The 19,374-nt window shown below is 38.3% G+C and overlaps 1 protein-coding gene across 1 annotated transcript in view; it reads right to left on the bottom strand.

Annotated features, from left to right (window-relative positions):
- The window catches only part of CADPS (Ca++-dependent secretion activator), a 482,801-nt gene that overhangs the window by 91,306 nt on the left and 372,121 nt on the right, over positions 1-19,374 (bottom strand). Inside the window, 4 exon segments of the mRNA XM_011947195.1 lie at positions 4,628-4,769; positions 5,546-5,702; positions 6,901-6,921; positions 12,434-12,540. Coding sequence (XP_011802585.1) covers positions 4,628-4,769; positions 5,546-5,702; positions 6,901-6,921; positions 12,434-12,540 — 427 coding nt within the window.

The following is a 19,374-nucleotide window of genomic DNA, read 5'->3' as shown; positions in this document are numbered from 1 at the left end:
TGTCTCAAAAAAAAAAAAAAAAAAAAAAAAAAAAACTCCGGTGGTATTACAGTGCTGTGACTGCTCCTGTAGAGCAGGGCTTTCCCACAGGCAGTGTGCTTAGAGTAGCAGCTCAGGGCAGTTGTGGAGTCATATTTACACATGCTGTTAATTACAAGTAGATTAAGGTGAGGTTTATGTAAGATATTTCTAGGCAAAGGGTAGTGACATCTGGGTCATCAGGTCATTGACATGGAAATGAGCGGTAACTCCATGGCAATGGTAAACTGACATGGCACACTGGTGGGCCTGTCTTATGGAAAGCCACTTTTGCCCCATCCTTGTTTTAGCTAGTTCTCAATTTGGTCTGGTTTCTGAACCCCACGTCCAGAGTTAAGTCCTGGCTCTTACCTCAGAGCAGTCCTAACCTGAAGTGGACAACCATGTAGCCAAGGATTCCCCATGCTTGGAGGTGTTTAAGTAAAGATTGAGTGACCATCTGTCAGGGAAAAGGTAGTAGGCAAGGGTGGTAGAGGTACAAGACTCGGTAAGACTTTGAATGAGTTGTTTTCTAGGTTTTCTTTCATACTGAAGGCCACCATGGCTTATTACCAATGAGCTAACACTGAAGAGTTGATAGAAATGTCCATTTCTCGTTAGGACCAAAATCTCTTATTCACAGCTGCCAGAAGGATTGTGAGCAACCTGCCCAACTGTGAATGGTGACCCTACTACATGTCCTGATGGAAACCAACGAAAGGGCCATGGGCTGCAGATTTTATTCACAACTTGGGACTGTCTTTGAGAAGCTGACTATCTTCAGCTGTGGTTAGAAGCAATGAGATGACATTTTCCACCAATTCATAGAGATTCTAACCATGACTGTGTCTGGCTTAACGGAAACAGAGATGTAGCCTCCCTTTTCTCTTTTTGAAGAGATGGAAGACTGTCTTTCTAGGGAAAGGCTGCCATAGGACTCAGCCATTTTACCCTTTCCACCAAATAGCTTCAATTATTTTTGTTGTTGTTGTTTTTGTTGTTCATCTTAAATAACCTCAATTGTAATAAGCTTAAATGATGATATCTCTATTTTCTTTTACAGGGCCATATTTTGAAATAAGAAAATCTGAAGGATAAAGAATATTTTTAATTTCCTTTTTTAGCAAACTCAATACATCGGTAGTATTTTCTTGTCAGATTGCTATTTTTCTTCAGTATTTTGAATGCTAGTTATTTTGAAGTAAACATTATAATGCATTGCTCATTTTACTTATAACCAGGTGCTTATAAATTTTGAAAAGTAGAAGAACAGAACTATTTGAGGATAACAATTATTTGAAAGAAAGGCTGTGTGTGTGTGTGTGTGTGTGTATGTGTGTATTGGAAGATTACGTGGCAAAAATGGAAAACACTGAGCAAACTAAATCTATTTACCTAAGTTCATTTCTTGTTTTGGGGTGAGCTTGATGAGAAGTATGCCAAAAAGATCATTCTTCACTTAGAAAAAAAAATCCAAGAAGAGAAACGAATCTGCTTCTTCATCAACCCACCAATAAGTAGTCAGATGGAAGTTCACATTTTATTTCTATTCACATCGTAGGAAGCATAGAGAGACTCACTCCTCTTAGCACATAACATGTCTCCAAGCTCTTTTTTACACTCCATTTTATTCCATTCTGCAAAGCTGTCCCATGGCATCCATACTGTTTAAAAATCGGCTGATACAATGTGTGTGGTAGCTTGTATTTTAGTTAGCACTGTTTTTGTTTGTTTGTTTGTTTTGTAAAAATACAAATAGGGTCTTACTCTATCACCCCAGGCTGGAGTACAGTGGCAGGATCATGGCTCACTGCAACCTTGAACTCCTGGGCTCAAGCAATCCTCCCACCTCAGCCTCCTGAGTAGCTTGGACTACATGCTGCGCCACCATGCCTGGCTACTTTTTTTTATTTTGTAGAGATGAAGTATGGTTATGTTGCCCAGGCTGGTCTTGAACTCCTGGCCTCAAGTGATCCTCTCGCCTTGGCCCCACAAAGTGTTGGGATTACAAGTGTGAACTACCACACCCAGCCCTTAGTTGGCACTTTAAAAGATCTCCACATACTCTGAAAGGCATATACTATTTAGCATGAATTGAACAAACCACAATCATATTCACTAACAGCACAATTTTGGATAGCAAAAAGCTACTAAAAAACACACACATATCTGCATAATTCTCAGGTTATTATTTACAACTATTATTCCTTTATTCACAATTTGCAGACCTTTAAATTGCCCATGCAAGGGTTTAAATTTTATTTTTTTAATTGGTAAAAAAAAATTCCCAAGAAAGCATTCCTAGACTAAGACTTTCAGGTATGAAGATGATTTTGAGTCTGTCTTTATTTCTGATAGTATTAAGAATATTTAATGCACCCAAAGAAGTAGCACTCCTGTGTTTAACTTTTTTTCTTTCTTTTTTTTTTTTTTTTGAGATGGAGTCTCACTCTGTCACCCAGGCTGGAGTGCAGTGGAGTGATCTCAGCTCACTGCAACCTCCGACTCCTGGGTTCACTCCATTCTCCTGCCTCAGCCTCCCGAGTAGCTGGGACTACAGGTGCCTGCCACCATACCTGGCTAATTTTTTGTATTTTTAGTAGAGACGGGGTTTCACCGTATTAGCCAGGATGGTCTCCATCTCCTGGCCTTGTGATCTGCCCGCCTCGGCCTCCCAAAGTGCTAGGATTACAGGCATGAGTCACTGCACCCGGCTGTGTTTGACTTTTAAGAAATTTAACAGATTATAAAATGACTTAGTGACATTATCACAAGGTTTCACAACAATTCTCAGACACCGGATAGGCACATTTTGAAAACTTCAGTTTTGCAGGGGAGTAAACAAGTTCATAGAGATTTGAACCCTTTACTTCTGGCTAGTAAATGGAAGATGGGGCACTAAACCTAGGGCTCTTCAAGGGAATAGTGAAGGATACCAATCGTTGTCTTCCATGTGTGTTACTAGTAGTAGTCTCTGTATTTAAATGCAAGTAAGTAAATGTTATTTCAAGACCACTGTTATTTTAAAATGTAAATATTACTCATTTTAACCTTTTCCTCTTAATAGCTATTCTCCAGCACAACTGTCTTGATTGTATTGAGCATTAAAAAAAAATAAAGTCTCTCATTAATAACTTTCCATCAAGGGACCCAGTTCTACCCTCATGAGTTAAAAGTCAGTAGGGCCATATTAAGAGACTGTTATAAACTGGAGAATAACAAACTAAAATTTAAATTTCTTGGTATTCACAAAGGAAGAGCTAGTGGTTATTAACCTCCTCTCAATAGGGAAACTTCTCTTGTGGCTCAGATGTGGAAGGGAGGCAGAAAAGCCTATTTTGCATTAATTTATCAGTGAGAGCCTTATACAGTATAACATTAGAGGAGGGTCTCAGTTTAGAAAACTGCCTTAAAATAGACTGCAAGTCAACGCTTCCAAACTGAGGAAAGGCCTCATGAATATTTGTTCTGGAGTTCCTAAAATGTGCTTGTAACATCCCTCTACTTTACTCCATACTGTTTGCTGCATCCCAAAGATATAAAAGACTAGCTTGAACAAAATGATTTCCTTAAAAAAAAGAAAGAAAGAAAGAAAGAAACTAATAGGGCAAATCCAACACTAGGCTTTACTGGAGCTTTTCAAACCATCAAACCATAACCACCAAACTCTCCATATAGAAGTCTCTATTTTTTCAGAAAGGGGAGTCTGAGACTGACCCTCTGGAGCCTCAAGTCAAGCCCTCTTCCCATCTGGGGAATGGAGATGGCACCAAGCCTGCCAAACATTTTCAAATAAGACCTAAAATTTGCCAAGCATTTGTGGAAATTGACAAACTTGCAACCCACAAGATTTCCCATAATTTATCCTGCAGGGTATATGTCCCATTTAAAAAAAAAGCACACTGTGGTCAAATGCTTTTAGGAAAATCTGGGTTAAACAAAGTTACACAAAATTCTAGGTCAGTGGAGTAGGTATTGTTTCCTAAACATACTTGGCCATAAAGGTTTTTTTTAAAAGGTGCATCTAAAAGGCCTAGACCAGGGAATGGCAAACTATGAACCTGTTTCGTTAACAAAGTTTCATTGGAACACAGCTACCCTCATTCTTCTACATACTGTCTATGACTGTTTTCATGCTTTCACACAATGACAGAGTTGAGTTGTGACAGAGATTATGTGGCTCCAAAAGCCTAAGTATATATTATACGGCCTTTTGTAGAAAAAGTTTGTTGACCTCCCTGCCTAGACCCCTACTGAACACACTTTGGGGAACACTGATTCCTAGAGATAACATCATTGGAGTAGGACATACCACACAAATATCACAGCCAAGTTTATATTCCTTCTTCCTTATATATCTTGTGCAATAAGATATTTCATTTCATAAAACATTTTTTCAACCTCTTCCTGCACACTGCCCAACTCCTCCATCCCCCACCCTCCTGCCATTTGGGCAAGGAAGCTATGAGCATCATAGTAGAAGAAATGTATGGTGTTTCTCTCTGTCCATACTGACAATGAAACCCATATGACATCATTAATCCATTTCTGTATTACTCTCCAGCCATTTGTACCCAAACTCCGATGGTATTAAAAAAGGTTTCCTTACTTGACTGGTTCCCATGACTCCCGCTCAAAGCCCCTGTGAATGGATTGTGCAATTGAGGACTCCATCAGATCCACATATCTAACAACAAGTGGGGCAAACAGGTCTTGCAGGTGTTTGTGAAATTTTCCATTGCGCAAATTATCTAGGACAGATAAGCAAAAGCTTGTTAAGAACCCACAGCTACTTTATCAATGTACAACACACACATACAGAAGATTGATTGTCTTCTACATTAAATATACTGCTTCTAAGGAAGCCAAAAAGAGAAGAGAAGGAAAAAAGTACATAAAAACATTGAAATGGAATTAAAAAACACTTTATCCCTTGGTATTAATCTTCTAAAAGCAAAAATGATCATGCTACTTTAAGAAAAAACAAAAACAGCAATTCATACCATTGTTTTTTCTGTTTTCCTTGCACCCACTTCCCTTCCTCCCATTAAGTTACTAGGAAGAAAGAACATTCTTTATACTCTGCCCTCCTTCATCACCCTCTCTGGGGAGGAAGGTCTATTTTATGGTTGTTGTTGCTATAACATAGTTCTGAAATGCTTGACATGTTATTCAGCTGGAATTTTTTTTCATCTAGAAAGCCACTTTTGATAAAAATTGCAAAATATGAAGAGGTTAATTAATTTGAGAGCCAATAAAATACACAAAAAATGGATACCTCTTCTCACATTACTCTCAGGTTATTCTGTCTAGTTAAGAGAGAGCTTCCCTAGAAAAGGGCACTTTTTGGAAGAAAGGGAATACCCTTCAGATGCATGTTTCTTTTTTTGGGGGGGGGTGGGGTTAATAATAATAAAACCATGAAGAGCTATGTCAAGCCTGTAGTCTGCTTGGGATAAAGACATCTTAGCAATCGGTTTATCTGCACACTACTTAGGAAAGTCAAACAGTCAAAGATAATACATACAGTCAGTACGGAGAAAATCATTCAGCAGCTGAAACAGTGGAAAACTGTCCCATGTGTCTGGAGGTTGCACCTCTAAGGCTGCATCCATGTCTACTGCAAAGAGTGACAGGAACGTCTCTGCATGCTCCACCATTAAATCTGACCACCATGCAAAGGCCTTTGAAATTTGGCAGAAAAACAACAGACAAAGAGGTGATGAGCTTCTTTCTTGGACATAAGATGTGAACTCTAGCCTTCACTGTTCAAAATTAATGGTGCATCCAGCAGGGTTTGGTAATTTTATTGTAAAGAGAACAGAATTTTTGATACAATTTGGGTGCTAAGTGTCTAAGGCAGTGCTTTGTGTGATTCTAGGCCTGCCATAGAGAGCCTTTATTCTAACCTGTGGGTCAGAGGATGCTGCAGTAGAAATGACAGACGTGGAACATCTGTTCAATTTACAATAACTCAATACATTTCGAGTCATGCTCTTTGTCATCGCTGTTGGCTAGTTCTTGCTCTAAGGTATTAAAATCTGGGAGTTTCTTCACTGTGTTTATGGGTTTTCTGCTGGTCTAACTTGAAAATTTGCAATTATTGTTCACTTATATCTACATATCTGGGGCTTGTCTATGGTCTCATACAAAAACTCAAGAACTCACGTTTCCTATACGTTGGAAATGTTACTCCTATTTCATACTAAGTCAAAGAAAACCATTGTTGGAATTGTCACAAAACTTTTGAGTTGAAATCTTTTTAAGCAAGGAGCCTTTGGTTTTGTATCCAGTCTGGAGGAAAGATCAGGCTTAGGCTAGAAAACACTGAGTAAGATCAGGACTTATTTTTCTGGGGGTTGGAGACATATGTACATTGAAAACCAAAAAATATCAGTGAAGTAACTCATTTTCATGCACATGGGCCCTTGGAAATCATTGTGCGGGGTCTCAGGGGGTGACATTCACATCAGACTGAGCCAGATGTGAATTCAATTCAAAGGCATGCATGCATGTTGACTAATCATTTCTGGCAGGGAGCATGCAGAATGAGTGGCAGTGTCAACAGGCCCTGTTTTGCCGATTTCAAAGAGAGCAGAAAAACAGAAACAAATTGCCAGCCCCTTCTGGTTCCCCACATCCCCATTCAATGCCGCAAAGTATTTACATTGGAAACACTTTCCGGAGCATTCACCAAAAAAAGATGGGAAGGCATTTGAAAATATGAAAGATGATTATGGAAATAATTCCATAAATGAAAGGGTTTGTTCAATGACCAAGCTCTTTTGTGATCTATTAGTTATTAGAGGGACATTCTAACAGCCACTAGGAGGCAGAATAGGGGTCCACCTCTCTTCTTTCACCAGATTTCACTTTACTTACTTCTCCTTTATCAACATGTGGCTGGTTTGCAAATTAAATGAAAAAAATCAAGTCATGGACCATTCTGCAAGGTTGGCTTGGCTGGAAATAGACACCTGCTGTTTCCATTTTAATTTACAGTAAAACCTCACTGATTCAGAGTAATGGGAGAGGGGAGATGCTGGCCTGTCAGCAAAAAAAGCCTAACTTATTGGACTTTCTAAAAAGAGATATCCTTTTACTGTTTTTGAATGTAGCCTATAATTGGACACTAAAGTAAAAAGTACTCATTAAGTCTACATTAGTTATTAATGCATCATAAGTGTAAAAGTTTTTTAAGCATCTAATAATTATAGTTAAGTTGACTTATAAATTGAAGTCAAAGAAACAGTAGATTTAATTTTGTAGATCCTAAGATGGAAAAAGGGTATTGGATTCCTCTAACTTGTAAGAAGAGTCATTAGAATTTCCTGAGAAAGTTGAGATCAAGTCAAATATATTACATAAGAAAAATTAAAAGAGTCACATCTGCAATTAAATTGTCACAGATTCCAGTATTTGAGTCTGAACCGATGAGGTTTTACTATAGTTTCACCACCTGCAGATGAGAGCCCTGGGGTTTAGGGCTTACTCCACTGACTACCTAGCTAAGTCCAGTAGATAAAGTAGCCCTCCATGCCACCCCCAGAACTTTCCCAGCCACCAGTCTTTTAGGCAGAGACCATCTAAATCCTGGAACTTGCTGGATGAAGTTCCATCTCCACCCCTATGTGGAAGGTTGATCCTCATCAATCCTGATTCCAGATATTTGAAAAATTCACATAGGTACACTAAATGTTGGCTAGTACTTATTCTTTAGTTATTCAACTAACTTTACATCTTCAGGATGAGTCCAAGAAAAGTTACTAGGAAGATTGAGTTGCCTCCCCAGACACAATTTGCCCTAGAATGACAGGAAAAAACAAAACAAAACAAAAAAATGAAGCTCATATGTTTGAAATTAAAAGTTTCTTAAGTTTCTTAACCCAATCTCATATCTGGCTCTTATCAGCAATTTTTTTTTTTTTTTTTTTTTTGAGACGGAGTTTTGCTCTTGTTACCCAGGCTGGAGTACAATGGTGTGATCTTGGCTCACTGCAACCCCTGCCTCAGCCTCCTGACTAGCTGGAATTACAGGCACCTGCCACCATACCTGGCTAACTTTTTTTTTTTTTTGTATTTTTAGTAGAGACGGGGTTTCAACATATTGGTTAGGTTGGTCTCAAACTCCTGGCCTCAGGTGGTCTGCCTGCCTCGGCCTCCCAAAGTGCTGGGATTACAGGCATGAACCACCGCGCCGGACCTCTTACCAAATTTTTTACTTAAAAGCTGCAAACCAGAGGTCATAAGAAGTGCCACTTCTACGATCTATAGAGAACTTAGTCCCTCATTGTAATTTAATATATTATTGAGCAACTATCTACCATCCTTGCATTAGTAATCATGTAGATATTATTAGCCCTGCAAAGAACGATGACTACTGTTGTATGAATCATTGCTATTGGAATCTGGTAGAACAGTTTAGGTATCTAGTGAACCAAGAGAATTTAAATTGGGGGACTGTAGAATAAGTGAGGACCAGAACTATTTTTGTACATTCAGGGAATTCTTTTCAAAACCTTGTAATCAAACCTGACTCTCCAAGAAGAACAAAATCATTCTAGCAAGGGCAGTAACAGCCAGAAAGCCAAAGTGTAATTCCAATTAAATGAACAGAATCTGTGTGACTGGGTTGGGAAAGGCCAGGCTTAAAAAATATTTATTTTATGCTTGCTCATACAGGTGAATGCTATTTTTGTACTTGAGCTAACTCACAATGTTCATGGGCATCTAAAGTCTTATAAACCTTTTCCAAAGACAATAAGGAGAATAAGGAGTTATACTTTCGCTATTAAATACTTACCCAGAGTTTTTCATTATTCAAAGACAAAGATGTGTGCTTTAGGGGTACAGTCTACATCAAACACACTGTATATTTTGCACACAAACTAACATGTATATATGTACTCATCTATATACCACAATACATATATACATATACATACGTATACATAGAGAGAGATTGGGAAGGTGTAGCAACCATACATGAAGGCATAATTTGTGTATGTATGTTTGTGAATAGATTAGACTCTGGAAACAGAGTTAAGTTGCAATTAAGAGATAAATGTGACCACTGCTACCATATACTGCATGTGTGTACATATGATGTATTCTTAGCTGGAGAGATTTCTCTTCTTGGGACATTTAATTACTTTATCTTGGAATTTAAAATGTCTTTAAGGATTATTATTATTATTATTATTTTTTTTAGGTGGAGGAGGCAAGCCTACTAGTTACTTTGATTTGAGTGGTACCACCAAACAGCATGGCCACACAGCCAAGATCCAAGCTTAGGATTTAGTCTTTTTTTCCTTTTTTTTTTTTTTTTTTTTTTTTTTAGTTTACTGAGCACCCAGAGAACATGGTAGTGAGTACTGATTGGTAGAAAACAATTGTCGTACTCTTTCTTCTGGGGAAGAAAAACCCCATGTTTAGTGTGCCAGAGGTAATGCTACGTCTTCCACTGTACTCCAGCCAGTCTTGACCCTGGTTGTACACTGGAATCACCTGGGCAGCTTTTAAAAATTACCCATGCGCAGCACCTCCCTGGAAGATTCCAATAAATTGAGCTGGGGCAAGACCTGGGGATCTGAATTTTCAAGAGCTGTCCACGTGATTTCAATCTGTAAGTGAAAGTTGAGAACAGGTAGTAGTGCCTTTCTGGTCCACTGCACCTTGAAATGAATCTGCTCTCAACACATTCTGTTTATTCTGTTCATTTGATACTTTCCACACAGGTTTTGTCACTTTGATAATCAGATATTCTTATATTTTGTTTCCTTAGCAATTTGTTCCTAGTAACACAAGAGCCAGCCTTTGTGGGGTGCTCACTTTGTGCCGGGCACAACACCAGTTGCTTTACCGAACGTGGCCTTCCACTCTAACAATGACCATCTATTCTTGTCTACACTTTACAGGATGAGAGAAGTTATCCTGGAAGAGAAGAGGCAAAGCTGGGATTCAAAGTCACACTTCTCTGGCACAGAGCCTAAGCTCCTGGACACCCTGTGTTCTCTTGTTTGAAGGACAGGGTGTCCTATGCCTAGTTGTCTTTCAAAAAGCACCAAGGTATTTGCCTCGGTGCTCAGCAGATAGAAGATACTCAATAGGTAGCTTTTGATTGATGGAGAAGATTTTGTGATTGGGTAAAATTATTAATTTTGGAAAGAATTCTGCACATTTATCTAAAAGAAAATTTGGTCTCAGGCACTCCAAAGTATGCTGAAGTTTTCATTACTAAGTTTTAAAGTTGGTAATGGGAATTGAGTTGATGTCTACCCTATTTATTTGCTTTGAATGGCTTTTGAATATATAAGATTAAAACATTTTGTGATGATGGTTATTAGGGCAGTTTAGGATAAGGATTAACACAGTGAAAAAGGGCTTTTTGGAAAAGTGAAACGTGTCTTGTTTAGCATATAAGCCCTCCTTTGGTGTTTCTTTTGTGTAATTTAGAAAAATATACATCCTTTCTTAGCCCTTAGCAGCCTCCAAAAATAACCTGATTATAAATCAAGTATATCTGTCATTTTTCTTCTCCTCTGATTCACTTAAAAGCACAATTGTGACTGAGAAAATTGTCCTCTTTGTATTTATGTCTTCAAGAATGTGTGGGTTTTGTCCAGCATCATGGGAAGAGCCTCAACCACTCAGATCAGAGAAGGGCAGGCCGGAGCCCCTCCATGCCTCTGGAGATGACTTTGAAGACACCTGGGAAGAACACACTTACCATCACCGGAACCCTAGATGCCTGCAGTCTGAAAAGAACATCCTATAGGATAGCATAGGAAAAATATTCTAACCCACTTAATTGTTACATGTTTGGAGGTTATCGATTTGCTTTTCCTTATCACTCGTGGCTGTGCGTTGCAGATAGATGCTGTATGAATTAGTTCTACCTGCCTCAAGGGGTCTTACCCCCATTCTCTGAGGGTTTTCAGGGAAAAAATTCTTCAGCACTCTCTCTATATATAAATACTGTATATATGATTCACATAGAGACGGTTGTTGAGGAAGATTAGTATCACTCTGGCGAGCTACTAGTTACTCAGTTTGGTACTCATCTGCTGTAATAAAGGTAAGTACAGACAGACATAGGAAACTACACCAGGCTAAGGACAGAGTCAAGGCAGGTAGGAGGCGTTGTGTTGGGATGTAACTGCAGTCGTTGTTAAGTATATCAATTGCTTCATGCACGCACAAGAGAATCACCCACATTGACCCTGATGTGGAGGGTCACCCATTTCACAAGCAGTCCACTGGAAGTTGCTGTTACATTCCTTGGGTCAGTGTTAGAAAGCAGGAGCACCAGGAAAAGTCCCATTAGAAGACATGGTACTGGAAGGGCATGCACAAAGTATGACAGCAGGTGGCTGGTTCATTCGGTTTAGTCACATACCTCTCTCCCCTGCCACGATCAGCCAAGATTGAATAAAATAGTAGAAAAACAGGGAGGAAATTTAAATATGCAATCAGGCATTAGTCGGGATGGTTGGATTTATGGTGTATTATGTATTATTTAACTATACTGGCAATTTCCATTTAGTCATGGAATGGTCATTTTAGGTACTTGAGAAATTACTTTTAGGAAATGTCATTTTTCCCCTTTGTTGTAAATCTGAGTGTCGAGATAGGGGGAGAATTATGCCATTTTCAAAAAGATTATTTTAAGAGAGATGATTTTAAATATCAATTTTGAGATTAGCATTGATATAACCATTTAACCATCATGAAATTTTGGAATCTTTTCTTGAAAGTGTTAGGTTAAGTCCTTATAGGTTTGAGATTTAGTTAGCCTTGAAATCCCTTGGTTTATAATTATTATCAAAAGGATCATTTTGATAGTAGTTTGTTTAAAAAAGTAGCTATATTTATTTAGATGTATGTTAGAGAATCGACAAGTTGAACAACACAGAATAATTTGCTTCTGTCACTGTGTTTAACAACCCAGGCAATCTAAGATTAAAAAAAAAAAAAAAAAGGAAGACTCTAGTACAAGCAGAGTAAGTTACAGAAATAAATTGAGAAAGAAGGTCTCTTGTTCACACACCAAATGACTACTAATAAAAACAACAGTGGTGGCAACAAAAACAACCACAAAAAACCAAAAAATATTTTGTGTTCTGGACAATGATAACCAGATGCTGCTTGAATGATTAAAAAGCACTCACCTCATTTGTTTGTTGCTAGAAACATCTGAAAACTTAGGCTGAAACATACAACATGCAACCACTTTTTGGTTGTTCAAAATAACCTTCCAAAGACTTCTTGCAAAACTTCCACTTTCATTCCCTTTGCAATCCCAGTTAAAAGAAAATGGGTGTTAAGGCATCTTATTCACAATCTGGCTGGGAAAATCAGCTCTGCAAGCTCAGCTAAGGTACAGTAAGATATACTTCCCACCAAGCCTGCTCACCTCTGCATGGTGCTCCTCATTTTGCTGAAGAACTTCAATGACTAGTTCAGCAAGACGTATTGTATCTTCAAGCTTTTTGGCAGGAGTGATTAATCGGCCTACATTTTCTGTAGTACAAGAGTTTGTGTTAAAATTCAGCGAAAGTGGCAGGCTAATTTTATGGCCATTAGAACTAGTGGATAAGAAATTGAGAATAGTTATCAGTATTTTTTTTAAAAAAAAAATTCATGCAAATGTTAAGTGCCATGTAATTAGTGAGCAAACCATAAAGCCATTTTATTATTATCATCATCATTATAATACATATTAGAAAAAAGCAGTGCTCCAGCTTCAAATTTGCATATGAAGCTATAGTAGGTCTATGACAGCCCATTTCAGATTTAGTGACATTTTGTACACATGTTCTTTAAAGACAGCATAAAGGTACTATATCACTGTCTAGATTGTATTTATGCTCCCTGAAGGGGGAAGGTTAACAGGAGTTTAATATTGATTGTTGTTACATTTGTTTTTTAGAGTAGTTATTAAATGCTACAGTGTAATTTTTCATTGCAGGCCCGCGTATGTTGGAACGTTCATTTTGAAAATGCAGATTCAAATGTCTGCTTCAAGTTGTACAGGGAGGAGATAGAAAAGAAAAATTGGATATGCCTGGGCCATTAGTCAGGAATAATAATTGTTAAAAGGGTATTAGGAGTAGATTATTGAATGGGTTGTAGTAGTTTGTGCTACTGGTTGTTACAATGGAAATTTTATCAGTTAAATTGCAACAGTGTACTTAATTGTTTTCTTTGTTGTTAGTTTCCCTTAAACTGAAAGTGTTGTATTTTTACCCAGCTCAAGAAGAACCTGAACCCTGGTTTATTTTGCCCTCTTTTTAGAGCTGAGTTCATCAGTTTGACAATGTCATTATGTTCCAAAATATTACAAACTTTTTTCCTTTGGGAAAAGAGTAATATTTAAAACATAAAGGAGGTTTTCTTTTTTCTTTCTTGTGACGGAGTCTCTTCATTCTGTCTCCCAGGCTGGAGGGCAGTGGTGTGATCTCAGCTCACTGCAAATTCCGCCTTCCGGGTTCAAGTGATCCTCCTGCCTCAGACTCCCGGGTAGCTGGGATTACAGGCACCGGCCATCATGCCTGGCTAATTTTTGTATTTTCAGTAGATACGGAGTTTCACCTTGTTGACCAGGCTGGTCTCAAACTCCTTACCTCAGGAGATTCGCCCATCTCAGCCTTCCAAAGTGCTGGGATTACAGGCGTGAACCACCCTGCCTGGCCAAAACATAAAGGTTTTCTTGGCCATTGAAACTGCTTGGATTCAACCAGTTTGAATTCCAGGGGAACTTGTATTTCATGTTTAGCCACCTTCAAATCTTAAAGCCTCAGAGTCAGAGCACATGGGATATAGTGAAATAAACATCATTTAGTAGAATTCCCCAAGTAGGTACATACATTTGCAAAAGAACTGGCAAAACTTATTTTCATCTCTTCATCTGAAGCAGGTATATTTTGGCTTCAGGACGTTTCTTGCTAGAAACAATTACCTATTACTAAATAGGAAGGTTTCTGGCAGGCAGCAGGGGTTGGGAAGAAGTAGGCAGACTTAAACAAAATCATAAGAGATTGCTAATTTACAAAAACAAAAGTTTCTTAATATTCTTTTATGCATTTCTTAGGTAGGTAATGAACATATCAGGTCATTAGTAATTTAGGATTTAATAATGAAAAATAATTCAGTGAGACACTAAGCAAAAAGGGTGTTCTAGCAAATGGGATGTAAGAGTGATTAGTGGGACAGGGTAAAATTAGTCAGGTGTTGAAAGTCTCAGTCTAACAAGGCCTGATGGCTAGTGTGAAAATGGGCTTCCTGGATTCAAGTCAAAGGAAAGCTCCATTATCTCTGCCATACCCAGATGGAAATGCAGCTGGATATGGTTAGAGCCTGAAGGTGGGGCTATGGGAAACATACACATGTGGATTAGGCAGAGAATAACCAACACTCAGAATAAGGAGATGTCGGAGCTTAGGTGCTGACATCCCATTGCCTGGTCTAGAGCAATATACATTTAGAGAAAGAGTGTACGACAAGATTGACTTCTGTGCTTTTGGGGGCATCTGACCTGTTAGTAATTTGATAAATAGACTATCATAATTTCATTCATAGACTTTCAGGCATTTCTACAAACATACTGTGTATATATTTTTGGGTAATATGTGTAGAGTGAGGTATTTGCATTTTGATAGTAAATATGCACAGGCTACTATTTTTTATTAGTTGATACTCACATTTACACATCAATTTGCAAATTCCTCATCCTATGCTTATTACCCATTCGACACATACACCCACATACACACATCACACACTTACATACATTTTCTAGTAACAGACAAGCCTGCACATTAATACAAATCTGCAGGAAATCCCACCTGGGGCACATCTTTGAAATCTCTTGCTTTAAAAATAGAGAGCTTTGTCCTTTTGGGTGAAACACTCACCAAATCTAGGGGAATTCTGGTTGTTTATGACATATGATACATAAATAATTCCTACCAATATTTTTATGCACTTAAAAAAAAGTCAATAATTTTTATGTTTGGAGAAATCCAAGATGTTGAAGTTAGGACCACCTGAAGATTTGTTTTAATAGGCAGTACTCTTAGATTGACTACAATAGATATCAATAGATACACATAAATTGTGCATGTGCATGCAGCCATTCTATGAGTGTTTGCACATGTACACAGATATGTGTATGCCTGATGTATATATACAGACAGTATGTTTAACAAAACCCTTTGCAATTTTACTTGAACATAAAACCATTAAAGTGAGCAGGTTAAGGATCCTTTAATCTAGAACACTTGATCTGCCAATTAACCCCTGTAGCCAGTCTTTCATTTACTATTAATTAGCCTTGATTCCATCATCTGTAGATCGAGCCACGTTAGTGAGACACTGCACTATTTTCCTGTTTGTTTGCATAGCTGCTGTACTACTAGCTAAATGGCAAAATGGAACTAACAGTAAATTCTCTAAGATGTTGTCTTTAAAGAAAACATTGTGCAAAATCCTTTAGCACTTCTTCCCTCTCCCCAACAGAAGTCAAGGAGAAATTTGTGCTTAGAAACGACTTTTTTTTTCTTTTTTTTCTTTTTCTTTTTTTCTTTTTGGCCACTTCTTCTGTCTTCAAATGAATGACAATATTCCTATCCCCCAAGCTTGCACTAGCTGGAGCACTGATAAAATGGAACTAAAAATATAGTATACTTAAGAACCATTTCATACAATAGAATTAAGCTCATAACACAGAAAAAATTGTCATGCAAAATGTTATGCAACAACAATGTTATTTTGTGCTGACATTGAGATTTGAAAATGTTGCATATGTCAGACATAGCTAGACAAAAAAAAATGTGGACATTTGGAAATAAATGCTCTCTTTTGAGTATCTCAAAACCTATAAAATTATACTTGAGAGCCCGAGTCTCAGCTTAGTGTTCCAAACTGAAACAAAATTTCAAGAAGAAAAGTGAACAGAAAAGCGAACTAGACTAGAAAGCTGCCAAGTAGAGGAATGATGAAAGTTTACGGTACTTGATTTTGGCCTAGGCATGCCTTTGAGCCTTTGATATAACATGCTGGTCTGCGTTTGGGTGGGTGGAGGAGGAGGCCCAGGAGGTGGCAGGGGAGCTGCTTGGGTAGGCGAAGAGAGACAGTAAAAAAGTAAAGACAAAGTGACTTTAACACAGGGTGACAAGTAAGATGACAAACTCTGAAAAGAACAACCAAATAAGCAAAAATGATAAAACACAAATGGAGAGCTGCTGCTTTCTTGGCAATACTTCAACACTACAGAGGTGTGACATTGTTCGACAAGGACTCTTACCAGTGTCACCAGCAACCCCCACCCACCACCACCACCGAGACACTCAGAGGCTGAATGCAAATACCAGATGCTTTATCCAGATGGATACACATGAATGATGGCAGCAGCAGCACTGACCAAAAAAAGATACACTTCGTACAATGAAGAACACCTATACGTTAATAGCTGCTTCTTCCTTACAGATGACCAGAAATAGGACTTGATATATTAATAGTTGGAAGATCTGGCTTGTCATCCCCCATATGTTACTTACTTTCTACATAACCTTGCATCTGCTACTTGAACCTCTCTGTGCTTTAGTTTCCTCATCTATAAATTGAGAGTATCTTTTCTGTATATCTTACAGGGTTGCTGATAAGAGCAAATAAAGCAATCTATGGGATAGATCTCTGTAAAGCTCAAGATGCCTACACATGTTTATTGTTACCTCCACATTGTGAGAAGGCTGCAATTAATTGCTTTGCAAAAGCAGATGAAGGGCCGTTATTAGTTCAAGTGAGCTAGGAAATATTCTTGCTCCCTTTGTGGAATTTCAACATGTCAAAATCTGTCATTTTGGGGGAAAATGTGTGGTATCTGATTGTTTCCAGCTCATTTAATTATTTTCAATTTGGAATTCTCGTGGCTTTTATATTGTGGGTTGAATCATATATAAAAACTTGCCAGCTTATCAAATATGTTACTTGCTATTCCAAATGTTAGAATACTGTAATCAGCACTTGACCCATCTGTCATGTGGTTTACAATATCAGCACAGCAAACATCTTATAACAATAGCCTCTCCTTCAATACAGGCACAGAGCACTATCAGCTTCTGCAATTCTCTCTCTTTAATGAGTGTCTCATTAACCTTGGACCTGCTCCTTTCTAATAGTTCTGGTTTATAAAGCAATCTGTATGGTGAGAGGGACATACTCCATTGCCAAGTTTGCTTCTTGGTTTGCTTGAATTTTCAACTGGGAAAATGAATTTTACTGCAGGCATATAGGAAATGGAATTCTAGTGACATTAATAAAAAAAGATTGAGAAATATGGATAAAATATAATATTCTGGTAAAAATCATCATTAAAAACAAGAGTTGGTGAGATCCTTTTAAAATGGTTGGTGGACCATTTTAATGTTTAGAATACAGGACAAAAAAATTACCAGTTTCCTCTTATTGAAATTGTTTGGGAAAAAATGTGTGCAAATAGAATTTGGAAGACTCAATTTTAAATGATAACCATTTAAAAGGAAGCAGCTACTAATCCTTTTATCATGAAAAATAGTACTCCATATTTTATATTTTGTTAAAATCTGGTTTTCCACTGACAGCACAGCCTAAAGTTAAGAGCATTTCTGGTAATCCATCCTCATGGCTCTTTCCATGAATGCATGTTACCTGCATGTGCAATTCTCATGGAAATTCCTGACTCATTGTCACCCAGTTAAGTGAACCTGGGTAGAGAAAGACTTGATCTGGTGGTGAATAAAACAATAAAGCGCCCCTGGGTTGATCCATCACCCCTGAGGCAGCAGATACATATTTCAGCTAAATGGGTCTTGATGAGAAATTCATAAAGGGATTTCCTCCTGCCAACTGTCTGTCCAGAATTCTGACAGTGAGGTTTGCCACCATAGAAAAACAAGCTCCCTATTTTTTTTCCTCACAGAGCAAAACAAAAACATCATACCTTGGTTTCCAACTTCATTTACCCAATTACCATTGCTCATGTTTACACAATTAAATCTGCTTGGCTTCCAGAGAGAGAGTTAAATGTGACTGCAGAAAAACAAAAAGAGAATTCCGCTGCATGCTCATCTAAGCCAAGGAAGAGATGCATCCGGGAGCGAGAGACACTCCAATTAGCCCTTAAATAACCTGACCATCTCTGGCTCCAGCTAGTGAATTGCCAGTCTCTGAAATATCATATGAGAGATGAATATGATTGATGGAAACTCACTTGTTACCAAGTTCCAGCCTATTGATGTGTTGCTGAAGATGTTAGTGTTTGTATTATGCAGTTGCAGAAAATAACTAGCCTGTAGCAATTTGCTATGATTTGGGGGTGGGGGTAGATAAAAGCTCAAGTAGGAACAGAAAGCTAAGCAGAAGCCACATAATACTATCCTGAATACCCAGCTTCCCTAAAATGATGGCTACATAGGCTAAAAACATGCAAGGTTGAAATCTAATACAATTTTTTTAGTGGGATTGTCTATTATGTATACTTGATCCCCTTGATTCTCCAATATCCACTCCCTTTCAAAAGATTCCAGCTCTAGGTCAGTCTAAAGTATGTGTTAATAAAGGCTATTGGATGGATCATGGATTTTTCCTATGTTTTTATTGGAGCCATCGTTGTCTCTTCCCTGTAAGGACTTAGGTGGTATACCTTGTCTAGTCTACCTTCAAAATGTGTCTTGATTTTATCTCACACCATACTAGATCACGTGTTCATCCACACTCTTGCTGAGGGGGTGGGCATGTGACTCAGGTCTCATCATTTCCACCTCAACTGTTGCTAAAGCCTCCAAGGCAGCCTACAGTCCCTTTTCTCTTCTGCAGTTCATTCTCTGCCATGCAGCAGTCAGAGTGATCTCTGTTAAGCACACATCTGAACTTGTCATGCTCCTGCTTAAAAACCTTTGAGAGCTTCCCTTCGTGATAAGGGTTATGCCTTCATGTGCCATAAAAAGAGAGTGCCATCATAGCAGAGGTTCAGCTCCTCTGTTGACTCTTCTACCTCAGCACTTCTGGCCCTTGATAATAGGAAATTATATACATTTGTCTATCTCCCCCTCTGCCAGGGAATTCTGTATTTCTAGGGCCTACAGCAGTGCGGGGGCCAGGGTAGGCCATCAAGTATCAGTAGAAGGGAATCCTCAGTGGATCCTGTCCAATGCAATGCTTTCACGAAAAATAAAATACTCTGTGTTTTCAGCATACATACAAACTACATAGGAGCTCTTATCTCTTATCCAAAGTTCCTGGTTACTTAACAAATGTACTAAGCTGAATTCTGAATAGTAAACATCATAACTTAAGGTTCCAAGCCAGAGAATAACG

Source organism: Colobus angolensis, unplaced genomic scaffold, assembly GCF_000951035.1.
Source record: "Colobus angolensis palliatus isolate OR3802 unplaced genomic scaffold, Cang.pa_1.0 Scaffold26, whole genome shotgun sequence".
Lineage (NCBI taxonomy): Eukaryota > Metazoa > Chordata > Mammalia > Primates > Cercopithecidae > Colobus > Colobus angolensis.
Note: the sequence above shows the minus strand (reverse complement) of the source record. Positions and strands in the feature narration are given on the sequence as shown.